This window comes from Geotrypetes seraphini, chromosome 2 (genome assembly GCF_902459505.1).
Source record: "Geotrypetes seraphini chromosome 2, aGeoSer1.1, whole genome shotgun sequence".
Lineage (NCBI taxonomy): Eukaryota > Metazoa > Chordata > Amphibia > Gymnophiona > Dermophiidae > Geotrypetes > Geotrypetes seraphini.
In genome coordinates, this window is record NC_047085.1 from 91,505,348 (window position 1) to 91,522,294 (window position 16,947).

At 43.6% G+C, this 16,947-nt stretch overlaps 1 protein-coding gene across 3 annotated transcripts in view; it reads right to left on the bottom strand.

The window, feature by feature from the left end:
- ZC2HC1A (zinc finger C2HC-type containing 1A) overlaps positions 1-16,947 on the bottom strand; it is a 174,003-nt gene that overhangs the window by 114,704 nt on the left and 42,352 nt on the right. For all 3 annotated transcript variants that reach the window (XM_033933327.1, XM_033933328.1, XM_033933329.1), the window contains exon 4: positions 11,527-11,668. In XM_033933327.1, the coding sequence (XP_033789218.1) occupies positions 11,527-11,668 (142 nt within the window). The remainder of the gene's footprint in view (positions 1-11,526; positions 11,669-16,947) is intronic.

A 16,947-nucleotide genomic window follows, 5' to 3' on the forward strand; every position in this document is an offset into this window, starting at 1 on the left:
GATCCGTACAACGAACTTCGTTTCACACAACGAAGTCGCCCAAGCTGCATCCATGGACTAAAGTCAGCGGGCCGTTGCTTCGACTAATCAAGGCCCAAAGACAACGCACATTTGCTACATGAACAGAAATTGGCATACCTATTTGTACAATAAGTTTTTGATAGAACATTGATATATCCATCCGTCTACTTCTCAGACTCTGCCCAGAAATAACAATCTACCCAGAAGTACCTTGCATAGGTCTTGCCTCTGCCTCGTCATTCTCTTGCCGCCGCCAGAGGAACCCGAGCGCTTTAGAAAATAGAACGAGCATGGTTGCTTTACAGCCGGCAGAAAAATCGACTCTAAGAGCACGCGCCAGCAACACACTCCGCACTACCAACTGCGCGCCGAGCAACAGAAACGTCTGGAGAAACTCCACCCACTCTGCGTGACCACGTATCACTCAAGACCCTCCCCCCCACCTTATCTTGGAAAATATCTCTCAACTCTTAGCGACGTTTTCTTTGAGCTGCGCACCATTTTTGAAGCTTTCCCATATCTTCACCTCCCACTGCCAGCCAAGACCTTATAGGTACGGGGGGGGGGGGGTCAGCAGGGAGTCACAGGTCGGCGGGCGGGTGGGATCCCTCCTGCCTGTATCAGTCAGCGGGGGGGGGGCTTTGGCAGAGGTGGGAGAAAGCAGTAAATGAGTGGAAGTTGGCAGGCCTGGGGATGGAAGGGCAGTCGAAATACGGTATGTTGGAGCAGGGGATGAGAGGGAGGGAGAGAAGGGGAAATATTGGACAAGGGCAGAAGGGATGCTAAATCATAGGGTGACAGGCAGAGAGAACAACAGGAAAAAGAGTGGAAGCAATCTTGAACCCTGAGGGTGAGGGAAGAGAGAGGTGGTGAGATGATTGATCATGGGGAGAGGGACAAAAGGGAATAGAGATGGGATAGGAAGATAGTGGAAGTAAAAGGACAGGGAGATGTATGTTTTTAGATGTATCTAAATAAAAATAATAACAAAAAATTTATCTTTTTTTATGTCATCTTAGCATATTTTATGCTACAGAACGAATTATTTTTTTTAACATGTATTGTTATGGGAAAACGCGTTTCACATAACGAACTTTTCGCATAACAAACTTGCTCCTGGAACCAATTAAGTTCGTTGTGTGAGGCACCACTGTACTATATGCAGATACTTTTTCTGGGCTCACAATCTAAATTTTTGTACCTGGGACAATGGAGGGTTAAGTGACCTAAACTCTTAAGTCCATGTTGAAATGCACAATCTATAGGTGAGGTTTATTTAAGGTCTGTACCAACTTTAGTCAACTTCATTTTCAGTATGTTCTGCTCTGTAAAGCATGAACAAATTACACACAGGAGTAGCTAGGAACCAACCTGCTAAGTGCACCAGTAGTAGCCATAAACCTTCCCCCCAAGGAGAAAGGGAATAGAAGATCTCATGTTCCTGTAGTTGTGTATGCTAAATCTTAGATACAGGAGAAGAGGTCCTGAGACGAATATTGGCAATGTCCGAGCCAGGAACCAGGCGAAGCAAATGTTTTGACAAGTGTAGGGGTGTTTCCTTATTTGCACCTGAAGGTTAGGCCTCTCTGACATCATCAAGCCTGAACCATTGTCTGCAAGAAATCTTTCCAGCATGAACTTTGCAAGAAGAGAGAAAGAAGAACACATCTTTGTTGTTTCTGCCTGATGCATTCTGGGTATGTACCAGAATGGTATTCTAGTCAAGGACATTCATCTATGTCTTCATAATTAGACTGTGTGATTCTTGTGGGAGGTATACTCCTATCCTGTTCTTATCTGTCTAATGGCGCCTGTGTCTCCCAGTCTGTATGAGACTTTACACAGAAAGGCTATTCATCTAAGATCTGTTTCTGGATTGGTCCAAGGAAGTCATCTGACGAGGTCCAAGTGAAAAAGTGCTAATTATGATTAGTCTGTGTCGGGATGCGAGGAAGCTCACATCTTACCACAAGTGTCCTGCACGCATCTCTTTCTTAAATAATTAAGACCTGAACAGTTACCTCGTGTGACTCTCTGCCTGAGAGAGAGAGTGAATCGGACCTTAAACAGCTCTGAATTCCATCACTTCAAGGAAACTTGGCTGCTAATAAATTATAGCTGTACCAGTGGCTGACGAACACTCGTTCCTGTAACAAAAGGATTTTCTACGTCTACTAAGCTGAAAAGAACGTTTTCCATTTCACCTAAGTTTCGGCGGAGGCCTAATCAGATGGTGAGAATAAGGAACTTATTATCTTATCAGCTGGGGTTAGATAAGTGCATCCGATTGTGATATAGGATAAGGTTTGTAAAGCTACCTTGGTGATAACTGTAATAATTTGCTGCTAATCAGGGATTATTATTATTATAAGGAATTGTTTAGTGTGTGTAAGAATTAGTTTACTTAGTTATATAACAAGTGTATTGTGATAATTATGTACTGAGTTTCATTTATGTAATCAGATATTTTGTGAACAATATTTAGATATTGCTGCTGGCTTGTGAATTATATTTTTCTATTTTCATAATAAAAGTATTTCTCATTAGCCTGGGTCTTGTGTCATGTAAATAGGCAAGAAAGCTGAACCTGGCAGAGTTTATGGTTTTCCCTAGACAAAACTAACAGACACGTAACTTGTTTATGTAACTGATTAGTGTACCATAAATCTTGCTACACAAGGCAGAACATACAGAATCTTCTGTCTTCTATCTGAAAGAAGATTGGCAAGGTAAGAACCTAATCTTTCATTCAGTAGCAAACACATAGAATTTTTACCATAGCTGACATACCAAAGCAGTGTCAGACATCTAGGAAGTTACAGATGAGTTGAGGAACTAAAGACCCCAAAGCGGCATCCTCTCAAGCCGCAACATCCACTCTGTACATCGTAAAGGTGTGCTCTACAAATTTCCTCAGGAGAAACAGCCCAAGATTCCATCCAGGAAGTTGCTACACTTCTAGCTGAATGTGCGGCCATTAAGATAGGGGGCTGTTTACCGTAAGCAATGTAGGAAGATGAAATTGCCTTGCAAATTCATCTGGCAATTGAAGCCTTGGAAGCTGGTTTGCTCATCAGCATAAAAAGGTGATTGGAGAGCCTGGAATCATTAGCCCTCTCCAGATAGAGAAGCAGGGCTCTATGCACATCCAGCCTCTGCAAAATTCTGTCTTGTTTCAATGAACTGGTAGGGTAAAAAGCGGGTAAACAAATCTCCAGATTGATATGGAAGGCAGAGAAACACCAGACTCCGTAAACCAGAGGAAGGGTTTTCCACAGGAGAGGGCCTGTAACTCTGAGATCTGCCTTGCCAAGACTATAGCAACCAAAATCGCGGTATTAACTGTAAGATCCAATAGGGAAGCTTCCAGCAGAGGTTCACATGGAGCCCAGGACAGGCCTTTCAGAACAATATTAACGCCCCTCTCATAAACCAAGTGACGTTTGGATGATTCACCAGCAACTGCATACTTCTACGAGTCCTAAAGCACAAGAGATTGTTCACCTGCACCTTGAAACATGAAAACGCTAGACCCTTTCAAGACTAGTTTGAAGGAATGCTAGAATCACCAGGATGGGAACCCTCTCAGGCTCTACCTGCTCCTTGGTGCACCATAACTGGAAGGCCTTCCAGGATTTGGCATAAACCACAAACATTACAGGCTTCTTTGCTCTAAGGAGAGTCATAATGGCAATCTCCAAAGTAACCCTTACGAGTCAGGGATGTGTGCTCAAGAATCTTGCTATAAGACTAAAACGTTCTGGGATCTCCATAGGAACTGGGCCCTGGCCGAGTAGACCAGGATGAACCAGTAGCCTAAGACTAAGAGATCCGCTTCTTTGGAGGCGAACTAGATCTGCATAACAAAGCCAACGGTGCCAGTCTGGAGCCACCAAAATCACCAGCCCCTGGTGGCTCACTATTTTGCAAACAATCCAGCTCTCTATGGACCACAGAAGAAACACAGAATAGGACCTTGGTGGGGTGTCCAGCCCTGCGCTTCCTGGTTTGGCTCTTTGATTGTAGAAGTGATCTGCCTTTGAATTCTTGGCTATGGCCAAAAGATCCATGTCCATTCCTCCCTAGTGCTGCACAATGAGGGAGAATGCCTACGGGGACAGAGACCATTCCTCCAGATCAAGAGTTTTGTCTGTTGAGAAAACTGGCCTGGACGTTCAATACTCCTGCCTCGCAGACAGCCGAGAGGGCCAGCAAGTGAATTTCCGTCTACTAGAACAACATCTGAGCCTCCAGGCACAGGGGAGCGCTTCTCATGAGAGGGGAGGGAGGTACGCTTGGTGACCTGAGCCACAACCGAATCCACCTTCGGAGAAGCAAAGCACTTGGAAAACTCTGGCGCCATGGGGTAAAGGTTCGCCATGGCCCAAGCGCATTTCAGGGGACCCTCTGGGTTATCCCAAACCTTTGAAAGAATCTGGACAAGATCCAGATTATCTGGAAAGGAGGCAGAGAGTGGTCTTGGATCACTCATCAAGGAACATTCCGCCTGGACGATCTGATCTGACTGTAGATTCAATTCCGGCAGGGATTCTGAAATGATATCCTCAAGACGACAAGGCTTGAAGAATCTGCGAACAGAGGGATCATCCGCTAGATCTCAGGAGCCACACAAATCCTGATAATGAAAGTCAACTAGGTTAGCCACATCAGTGGATGCCCCCGAGGTGCCCAGAGAAAACAGGGGGATAGAAAGAGATGCTGACTCGATGGCAGGTATTATCCGTCTGCGTTCCGGGGTCCCTGTCTGGGAGCACAGAGGCAGACTGGCGTCCAGAGGAGAAGAACTAGCAGGCTGGGTTGGCTTCTGAGGGGGGGCCCACAGGCATGGACTTTTTTTTTCCAACCAAGAATGCATGATATATCATATTCACAAATTCCAGGGGGAAAAAATTCCCCCGCGGTAAAGGCCAATCTGCCCGTCTCAGATTTAGAGTGCTTAGATGATTTATGAGACTTTGCATTGGAACTGTGCTTTTTGTTTCACCAAAATGCCGCCATCACACTTCTGAGGGTCTCCAGGTGTGATTTACTGCTTGCAGCAGTAGATCCAAGAAGGACCTCTTCAGAGGTGAAAAGCACCAAATCCATGCACACCTCGACCTCCTCACAGGCCGTGGCACACATGGAACACAGCTGCGAATCCGACAGCCATCCGCCACAAACAAGGCATGAATCCATGCCATCATGTCCTGAGGAAGCCATCTGAGAAGTTTGGTGCAAAAACGAAGCTTCTTAGTGTAAAAAAATAAACTTAAAAAGTTTGGAAAAAATCCAAGATGGCCTCTGCGGGTGCCGATTTTGCTCTAAAATAGCCTGGGAAAAACACAAGGAACCCTGGAAAATGGCGATTTTGCAATTTTAGAGGTGGTGGGGTTAGGGAATGCAGGGAAACCACCCCTTTTTAGGACCCCCAAAATCGCTAAACCAGGCAGGCAAACAGCTACTCACTGTGCTATGTGCTGTAATAAACAAATGGCAGGCAACACTGAAACAGCATGCAGGGAGATCTCAAACCTCAGGAAGCTGGAAAACTGGAATTCAAGTCTTCTAACTGCCTTACCTTCCCGAAAACCTTGGTTAGCGACTTCCAATATTACCAGATCACTCAGGGAAGGTATGCAGTCCGATCCCAATCTTGGGCACATCTCCATGGAACCGCGCAGCCTGTGTGTCACCCACTAGTGGACGAACCTGGGGTGCACTAGCTCCCAATTCTGGAGCCCCAATTCAACGTGCAAGCTGTACAGGGGGCTTACTGAAGTGGCAGGTAACCTCCCAGAAGAAGATTTTTATCAAAAGTCTGCAATCTCCCACCTCAAGGACGATCAGCAGGGTACTTCCACAGCACAAGGCAAACATGTGCAAGAGAATCAAAATAAAACTCTAAATTTAAAGAAATTAAACACGAGCAGAAGAGATGAGCTCCTACATCCTGGCTTGTAGGAATATAAACTGGTGTCCAGGGAGCATGCTCCAGGAGATAAGTGCAGTGGGAGGAGCTGAATTTCTATTAATTGAAGTTCCTACAGCCCATGGCAGTAGGGAAACACTACTTCCCACTTGTTCCCAGCATAAAGGGGGATTGTACAAGATGGCATAGAAAGAGACTCCCAAACATCCTAGTTCTGCTCACGTCGGATCATACGAGGGCAGTGTAAGGGTATCGCCACCCGAATGTGATCTAGGAGGGTATTTATGGAGGGTTAATAGAGTGGGCAGACTTGTTGGGCTATAGCCCTTTTCTGCCGTCATTTTCTACGGTTCTATGTTTCTAAGGGTCATGGACACTAGGAGCCAGTGTAGTATGAGGTGGAGATGTCTGTTTGGGACATGGATCTCCCTGAGGAAGAGCTAGCATGCACACAGGCAGTGTAGTGCTTCCCTAGCCCATTAAGTAGGCTTTTCATAAAATCAAAGTTTCCATGTTTATTTAGTATTGACAAAATATCTATGCAATTTACATATGACAAAATTAATTAAATTAAATTAAAAGTTAAAATAAAATAGGAAATAGAACTACATAATTAATAATAAAGTAAGTAAAGATAGAGTTAAAAGCTGATATGCACTCCTAGTTTCAGATTAATCCTCTCAACTTTGTCAACAAAACGCATCAGCAAAAAAAAAAAAAAAAAATGAATTTTAAAGAGTTTTAACACACAGAAACATAGAAACATGATGGCAGTTAAAGGCTAAATGGGCCATCAGTTCTGTCCATCTGCAATAACCATTATCTCTTCCTCTAAGAGATTCCACATGCCCATCCCACGCCTTCTTGAATTCTGACACATTCTCTGCCTCCACCACTTCTTCTGCATCTACCACCCTTTCTGTAAAAAAGTATTTCCTTAGATTACTCCTGAGCCTCTCACCTCTTAACTCATCCTATGCTCTCTCATTCCAGAGCTTCCTTTCAAATGAGAGAGATTAGACTCATGCGCATTTCTGCTGGTTAGGCAGTATATAAAAATAAATTATTATTATTATTACACCTTGTAGGTATTTAAACGTCTCTATCATATCTACCCTCTCCCGCCTTTCCTCTAAAATATGAGATCTTTAAATCTGTACCCATATGCCTTATGACAAAGCCACACACGATTTTAGTAGCCTTCCTCTGGATTGACTGCATCCTTTTTATATCTTTTTGAAGGTGCGGTCTCCAGAACTGCATACAATATTCTAAATGTTGTCTCACCAGAGTCTTATACAAGGGCATTAATACCTCCTTTTCCCTACTGGCCATACATCTTCCTATGCACTCTAGCTTTCACTGTCAGCTTTTCAACCTGTTTGGCGACCTTAACATCATCACATACAATCACATCCAAGTCCCGCTCTTCTGTCATGCACACAAGTTCTTCACCCCCCTAACCATACCGTTCCTTTGGGGTTTTTGCAGTCCAAATGCATGACCTTGCATTTCTTCGCATTAAATTTTAGCTGCCAAATTTCAGACCATTCTTCAAGCTTTGCTAGCTCTTTCTTCATGTTATTCACACCATCTGGCATGTCTACTCTATTGCAGATTTTGGTATCACCCGCAAAGAGGCAAATGTTACAAAAAAAGGCTCATGAACAGAACCTTGAGACACACCACTGGTAACATCCCTTTCCTGAGAGCGATATCCATTAACCATTACCCTCTGTCTTTTTCTACTCAACCAGTTCTTGACCTAGCCCGTCACTTTGGGGTCCATCTGGAGAGCATTCAGTTTATTTATTAATTGTCTGTGTGGAACACTGTCAAAGGTTTTGCTAAAATCTAAATACACCACATCTAGTGCACTCTCTCTACCCAATTCTCTGGTCACTCAGTCAAAGAAATTGATCAGATTTGTCTGACAAGACCTACCGCTAGTGAATCCATGTTGCCTCTGGTCCTGTAATCCCCCTCCCCTTGTATTTTCCCCTCTTCATTCTTTACTTTACATATTATAGTTCTACCCCTTTTTCTAATGTCCCAGTTTGTTCATAATTGTTTCGTTTGTCTGCGTAATAATTTACTGGAAGTGCTCTCTGTTATTATAAATTAGGTCCTATTATTTGTATTTTATATTTAGCCCTTTTAAATTCAATGTACACTGCCTAGAAGTCTAATTAGGCAGTATAACAAATTTTTAATAAATCTGAAACTTCACCATTCTGTGTGTTTCCATTAATTCGCTTACCCCAGAAGTCAGACTTACTGGCCTGTAATTCCCTACTCTTTTCTTACTTCTACTTTTGTGTAGAGGGACCACATTTGCCTTTCTCCAGTCCTTCGGTACCACTCCCAACTCTAGAGAAGCATTGAAAAGGTCAGTCAGCAGAGCCACCAGAACTCCCCTAAGTTCCTTCAGCACCCTCAGATGTACACCAACCAGCCCCATCGCATTTTCTACCGTTAATTTAGCTAGCTCCTCACTAGAGAATGACACGGTGACAAAATTCATCATCGTTCCCGTCCCCGCGGATAACCGCAGGAAATAATCCCATGTCATTTTCTAGTATCTATTTCAACCTCAGTCCTTCTACACCAGCATTCTTCAAAGCAAAGCTTGCGGGTCAGTGGTTGTGGCCATTCATACTCTGATTCTTCCCTCTCTCCTTAAAGAATGACATGAAGTTTCCCGCGATTATCCGCGGGGACGGGAATGGTGATGAATTTTGTCACCATGTCATTCTCTACTCCTCACGAACATAACCCTCTGAAAATCGATCAGGGTCTACCACTCCTCCATCCCTATTTGTGTTTGTCTTCTGCGGTCCAGCTCCTGGCACTTCAGCCGTGAACACAGAACAGAAATATTTGTTAAGCAATTCAGACTTTTCTTTATCAGCTTCTAGATATTCTTCCCCTTTACTTTTGAGTCTCACAATGCCACTTTTGCACTTCTTCCTATCACTGATATATCTTAAAAAATGTTGTCTCCCTGTTTTACTGATTCTGCTATTTTTTCTTTCATTTGTATTTTATTTATTTATTCAATTTTCTATACCGTTCTCCCAAGGGAGCTCAGAACAGTTTACATTAATTTATTCAAGTACTCAAGCATTTTTCCCTATCTGTCCCGGAGGGCTTACAATCTTTCTAATATACCCAGCGGAATGGAGGGATTAAGTGACTTGCCTAGGGACATAAGGGACAGTGTGGGTTTGAACACACAACCTCAAGTGCTGAGGCTGTAGCTTTAACCACTGCACCACACTCTCCCCTAATTTTTGCTTTCCAGCCTCTCTTAACTTTACCAGTTATTTTTGCCTGTCTTCGTCTTACTGCAATCTTTTGTAGTTTATGAAAGCTGACCTCTTATTTTTTACCTTCTCAGCTACTACTTTTGAGAACCAAAGCAACCTTCTTTTCCTTACTTGCCTCACAAAAAGGTTGGTCGTCCTTACAATAACTCCTTTCAGTTTTGCCCACTGCATTTCTACTCCTTCCAGACATTCCCATCCAGACAATTCCTTGACGTAATCCCCAATCCGAACAGTGTTAGTTTTTTTAAAGTCTAGAACTTTTACTTTTGAATGAGCCCTCTCTATACCTGTCTTAATATTAAACCGTACCATGCAGTGATCACTGGTTGCCAGATGATCACCCACTGTAACATCAGAAACATTTTCCTCGTTTGTAAGCACTAAATCCAGTATGACTGCGTGGGTTCCATTACCAACTGCTGGAACAGTTCTCCTTGTAGAGAATCCATGATTCCCCTACTGTCTGATCCAGAGTATCCATCACGCGGATACAGCATAGGGTGAGACCTTGCTCATAACTTTGATAACTTACTGGTTTATGTTTCCATCGGTAAAAGCATGTCATTATAAGAGATTCTTAGGAAAAACTTCTGCATTTCAGGTTAGTGTAATGAATTCATGTTGGAATACGGTTATTCCCCCAAGCTCAGTCTTATTATTTATTTAGAAAAATTCTTAAAATTATCTGTTTGATAAATGTGTGACTTAATTGCCATTTTGTATTTTCTGAGAAATTTTGATATGCTTATGTAAGTAATTCACTATTTGTGCAGTTTTTCCTTGCTGTAAACCGCCTTGAACGAATGGTTTGGTGGTATATAAGAATAAATCATTATTATTTATAAGAGCATCCAAAATATAATTCACCCCAGAGAGGAGCATTTGGGGATCTTACCCAGCTATCAGGTCTGAGGCCCGAGACAGGCGAGCGTGTCCACCCTTAATTCCTTGGGCCAAAGTTTCAAATTGATGCTTGAGGAGCAAGTCCACTTTGTGGTCCTGAGGATTCTATATCACCACCCCTCCTTCATTAGGAAGAGAGGTTTGTTTAGTGACCTGCGCCACCAGCAAATCCACTTTCTGCTGAACAAACAGCTACTAGAAATCTGGCGCCATTGGATACAGCTTAGCCATAGTCTTAGCCATTTGAAGAGATCCCTCTGGCAATCTCAGTGTCAGAGACTATTTTGTGATGTCCAGATGTGAGGGAAAAAAACGTGATCAGAGCCACAGAAGTACTCATAACTGAGCACTGAGAAGAAGTAGATGGTGGGACTTTCAGCTTTAACTCATGGAGCAAGGTGGAAATAATGCTCAAAAGCACAGAGGCCCTGAACAACCAGCGCACTGTGGGATTTTCCCTCAATCCAGTGTCACCACCTCCTCTTGACCGCTATCCTCCTGTATGGAAGCAGACTCTGGGGGGACTTCATCCTGAGATAAAAGTGACATGGAATCAGATCTGCTATCCTTCCAGTCTGTGACAGACCAACCCTCCTGGGTCAAGTCTGCATCCTCATCTGGTCAGGACATCTGTCGAGCCCTGTTGAGGGGAGAACCCATGCACCGCCATCAATGGTGCGCTGCTAACAGCCACTGAGGACCCTCGGCAGTTCAAATAGGAATTACACATAAGGCTCACACAATCTGGTGTGAGGCCTTATTCTGGGGGTCTCTCCAACCCAGGCAGGGTTCCCCTGCCAGTCCTCCTGGGCTCTGCGGCCCCCAAGCAACTGTGCTTGGCAAACACAGATTTAGAACATCTTGAAAGGGGTCTCTTCCCCCGAGGATGCACCTCCTGCAGATCCCCAGCCTCAGAGAACTAAGAGGAGGCTGAGTGTGAGTCTCTCACCCCTTCCCAGCGTATTCCGTCACACACAAGACATTAAAAAATTAAGGTCCAGACATGAATCCTAAAGTTTTGAAATCACCATAGGGGTTGACTCTGGGAGATAGTATCTATTCTATATTCTTCCCTCCCCCTAATGAATTATTTTCTTACCTATAATTTCCTTTTTAACTATGTGGTGTATAGTCTATTATATTTCTTTGTAATTTTCATTTTGATTTACTGAAATTTCATTTGTCACAAGGCTATAATTGTACAACTGGAAGTTCAAAAATAATAATAAATAAAATGGGAAAACCCCCCAAATTTAGGTTAATCAACCTTTGTATTTCTTTCATAAGTCTCTCCTATGTATACTTATAGAAAAGAAAAAAAACAACCCACAAGTTCCATACCAGGATCATAAGATGGAGGTGGTGGTGGTAGAATCTCTCCACCTTCTTTAAGGCTTTTACCAAGTCCTTTCGCTGCTCGCATTGTTGATAAAAACTCCTCATGCTTTCTTCTCCAGTTGGATGGTTTCTTTGGAGGCTCTAGCTAAAAGCAGAAAATATATTATATGGCTATTTTCCCTGTTATATGAAAATGATAGCAATTTATCATAGAACAATTACCGTATATACTCAAATATAAATAGATTTGGGGGGGCCAAACAATGGCCCAAAAATGGGGTCTCAGTTTATATTTGAGTCATCCAGCTGTGTACTCCACACCCCCTTCTCTGACCCATTGCAGGCCTTCCCTAGGCCTGCTTTCAGCTTTGGTGGTTCAGTGGTGAGATGGGACAGGAGCAACCCCTCCCTTCTCTTGTCCCAACCAGATCCACATCACCTCACCTCCCTCTTGCCTCCCGGACCTTGCAAAAGCTTACCTTGCACGCCCTGGTGGTCCAGTGGTGAACCAGGGGAGAAGAAATTCTCCTATGCTCCTGCCTCTTGCAGAGTTGCTAAAGAAAATGGCTGCAGAGAGTTCCCACGGGACAGGAGAGGTCACTCCTGTCCTGGTTCACCGCTGAACCACCAGTGCTCAAGGCAGTACAGGGGAGGCCTGAAACTGGTCGGGGAGGGGGTGGGAGCACAGAGCTAGCCGGAACAGAACATGGGAGAGGTTGCTCCTGTCCTGGCTCACCACTAGACCACCATGGCTTAAGGCAGGCCCAGGAGAGGCCTACAACAGGTTGGTGAGGGGGCAAGGGGTACTGAGCCGGCTTGGATAGGTCAAGGAGGGATTGCTTCTGTCCCAGCTCAACACTGCACTACCAATACCAATACTTGAATATAAACCCAGATAAACCCAGGCCAAGAGAACTGGATAATCCAAGAGAATTCTAATCTGTTGATGAAGGTTCTGTCTACTCACCCTGAGAAGAAATGCACGACTTTCTGGAGACAAAGAGAATCCCTAGAAAATCCAGAGACTGGGAGGACACCCAGCGTCTCTTGCTGAACTTGTCCACACCTGCAGTAGATACTACTGTCCCTACCACATCTTCGTACACCCAAAGAGATGGAGCCCGGAGCACCCGATGTTTGAGGCGTATGGTGGGTCTGGAATATCTGGATGTGAAGCAATGATATGAACACCCCTGACGCAGCGATTTGATGCAAAACAGAGGGTTCCCCGTTGGGTGTAAGGACTGCCTGACCTGGATTTGTAGGCCATTAGCAGCTAAGTTATTTTTCTTGCTTTTGCTGTGGATGTTATGAGCTGGACTCTACTGCCTTTTGTTACATTCACCCACTGACTTTCATCTGTATTAGGCGTGCTGTTTGATACCACCTGGCAGGCTACTTTAGTTGCCTTGTTTTCTTGGACTATTTTTCAGCATTTACACATAAACAGCTTTTGTAGAAATGGAGTTTTTTTGGCTAGATGAAGCTGAACTGAGGCCTTTTCTCTCCACTTCTTTTCTTTTTCCTTTTTCCCTTTCTCTTTGGGGAGTGTGAATGTTGTTGGTTGTAAGGCCTTGTAGTGTTGCTGGGTGTGTGTATCGTTTGTCCGTGTGGGGCTTGTTTTTGAGTGAATAAGGGATATATTCGGGCCCTAATCCTTGAGTATTTATTTCTAGTGGTAACAATTTGGCACATATCCCTAAACTCCAATTGAAAAAGAGCATCGAGCTTCTCCTTAAAAGCATGCACCGACACCTGTGGCTTGGACACCAGTATCAACGGTGCCGTAGCTCGCTCTGGAGAGGATGACATGGATGAAGATTCACCACTCGAAGTTGAAGCGAGCCGCATCAATGGTCTCCGTTTGGCCAGTACAATTAGACTCGATACTTTAGTGGCCTGAGACATCGTCTGGGAAGCTGGTGACTTCTTAGCTGACTTACCTGATGGAATTATAGCTTGCAACACCGATATGGAAGAATGTACCTCAGACAATGGTGATGCCTTCAACGTCGATGGCTTGGATGGTGCTGATGGTACCTGTGATCCCTCCATGGTACGAAAAAGTAATCTTTGTTGTAAAAGGCGGCTTTTAATAGAACGCATCTGAAGCATCGAACAACACGTGCAAGACAACGCGGTGGTCTGGGCCAAGACACTGAATGCACCACTTATGAGGATCTGTTAAAGAAATAGTGCGCTGGCACCTGCTGCACTTTTTAATGCCGGTCAATGGGTGGAACATGTGAGGGAAAATCGCCTTAGCAAAATTGAAAGCCGAAAACTGAGGCGAAAATGAGAAAAGAGATCGAAGAAAAAATAAAAGAAAGTTAATAAAATGAAGAAAAAAAACCCACAATAAAAGAAACAGAAGTAAAGAAGAATAAAAGTTGAAAACGCACGAGTGGGAAGGCAAAACAAAAACGGAGATTGTTTCATACATGGCTTCGTAGCTCTGCAGAAAACTGAGAACTGAGGAGCAGCGTGCCTACGTCAGGCAGGAAGGCACTCGTGCATGCATGGTGCAATCAGTCGCAAACTTTCTAAAATTCTTAAAGTGCACAAACACTTTAGCAGCTGTCCATACCGGGGTTCCGTGGTCGACATCATCCACATGAGAGAATATGCTGCCTGCTTGTCCTGGGATAATACTCTTTTGCATTTTATAAGCATGCATCCATTACATTCTCAGAGGCGTATCCATTTTTTGAGATACAGAAGATCGTGCTCCTCCAATATGAAATATGATAACCAAGCTGGAGAATTAATGTCTAAATTGCAGATGTGGGGTTATCCTCATGCTATTGTTAAAAAGGCTGCTATTACAACTCAATGCAATCACAGATTGGATTAATGGAGCTTCATGCATGAGAAATGCAAGCAGATACGATAACGTGTTTTAAAATATAATACTCATACATCAGATTTTGTGACAGTTATGAAAACAGAACTTACAAATTTTGTCTACCTATCACGCCTTTGACAATATCAAGGTGCTGTTTTCCTATTCTAGAAATAGCAACTTGAATGATTTCCAGCTGAAGTGTGAAATCATGAAGTAAAGAGGAGAGTGTCTACTGGAGATCATAGACAATGCAGTAACTGTTTGGTATGTGAGTTGATGCCGGAAACCTCTGTTTATACATTCTGTGACAAAAGAGATGTATATTCTACATTCAAATACATCATGTACTTCTCAAAATGTGATATATCTGTTGATGCGTCCCAGCAACCTTTTGTATGTGGGACAAACATCCCATCAACTTAAGATACAGTTAATAGAACATAGACATTGTGCAAGTACTAACAACATTGTTGAACATCATGATTTTTCTCTGTTTCGTTGTCTGGTTCTTGAGCAACTTCAGACAAGTAAGCACCGGTATAATGTCTGCCACTGTCTAAGACAGCTTGAGCAGCGGTGGATATTTAACTTATGACTGGTCAATCCTGCAGGTCTGAATCATTCAATAGAATGGAAGGCATTCTTGTAAATCATGATTGATTGAAGATTGTGACCAGCCAGGCACTGTGCCTGCTAAGGTCCCAGAGAAAGCCAGCAGGAAGGATAGGAAACCCGGAAAGGGTATGCCCAGGACCCAGTCCAGTCACTATGCGGATTTCCCTGAGCCTACTAACCAGTCAGAGTCAGGGGCTAAGAATACTTGTTACACAGCTCAGGAACTCACAGGGAAAACAGTATCTAGATCACCACTGGGGGAGCAGATCCCTGCTGGCTCAGGCAGGGCAGAGCGTGTCCCTGCCTTAGAAAAGCCAGCAGTCTGGAACAAGCAGGCAGGCAGGTTAGGGAAGTAACTTAGGGTGCTCCCCACTGAAAACCTGCCTGGCTTAAGCAGTGGTAATGGCTGTGACCCTATGGAGGTTGAGGAAGCAGGAATGTCCTCAGAATTGCCAATAGCTGAAGAGGTGGCTGCCATGGAGGTACAAATGGAGCTTCCTCCAGAAGAAGTATGTGGAGCCGTGGAACCCATGGATGTGGGAATAACAGTTCGCTCAGCCTGTGCTGAATCATTGTGAGGTTTTTTTTCTCTTATTTTTGTGGCTAGGTTCCTTTTCCTGCTCCTAGTCACTGACAAAGTCTTTTCTGTTCTGGACAATTGTTTGAAGCTAAGAATGAGTGGGGAGAAGTTTGCTAACACCTGGGAGGGAAGTTTGAAAGCGGTTTTGTGTACTTTTGATGGCAAACTTAATGGACTCCTCTCTACCCAGCCCTGCTACAGTTTTCAGGCTGGAGGCTTTATTTTTGTATATGTTTGCCTGGAGAATCGGAGTGAACAAGATTATCTCTAGGAACTGTTGAAAGCTATGAACTTACCTGAGTGCTGCTGAGCAGCAGACTTGGGAGCAAAGAAAGTTGTAATATAAAGCTGCTCTGTGAGAGTGCAGGACACAGAGAGAACTGTTTCTTGAGGAATACAAATCCTGAAGGCTACCGGAGTTTTCCTCAGGCTTTATTTTGTTTCCAGTTGGGACATTGGTTGATTACTTGGAACTGTATGCCATTTTTGACTTCTATTTTGAACAAGTAAAGTTTTCACTTTTGTCATTCTATCCACTGTGTTTGAGTTATTGATTAAGATTTGTGAGGAACCTGAGGGGTGACTCCAGTCCGGGTCAACGTTAGTGTACTTTTGTTGGTAACCACTGAGAGCGCTGTTGAGCCCCGGCCTGGGGCTACAGTGTGGTTACAAGATGAGATCATCATGTTGTAGATGGTGTGAGATCATCATGTTGAATACATTGTTAACCCTGTTAATATAAACAGTCAGGCCCTTTCAATTCAATAGCTTGCTGGATGTGCTGTGGAACGCCATTCCCTTGACGACACTCTGGCGAAATGTGGTCTCCCATTGGGATTAAAAATCTTTGGATTAATAGGGTGGATGATTTTACAGATAAGTGATTTTGGAACATTTTTTTTGCTGAATTGCTTGAACTGGCTATGGTAAAAATAGATTTTGTACTATGCTACATTATCTCCCATTGATATGAATATTTACAGCTAACATCTGTTACCTGCTAGGGAGGAAGCCGGTGTGACTGTGCTATTGATTGCTATAGAGTTTTTTTCTGGCCTGTGATGACAGTGGGCTGTTTTATATTTTCCCTGCACTGCTTTGAGGTCTTTTTCACCACTCTTAAGTACATAATAATTTATATCAGTCAATCGGACTTCCCCTATTAGCAGAAGAGAGTTGCCTTATAGTCTCTTTATTGTACAAGAATATCCATTTGTGCAGAAGGGTGGTGACGGCAATACAAAACTATTTTGTCATGAAATGAAAGGTCCTCTTAACTTGCACACACAATTATCTTAACTGTTGGAGCAGGGTTCTGCTGCTTTTTATGCATATTCAATCATTGGAGGGGATTTTCCTTTTTTTGGTGGATGTAAAGTTCTAC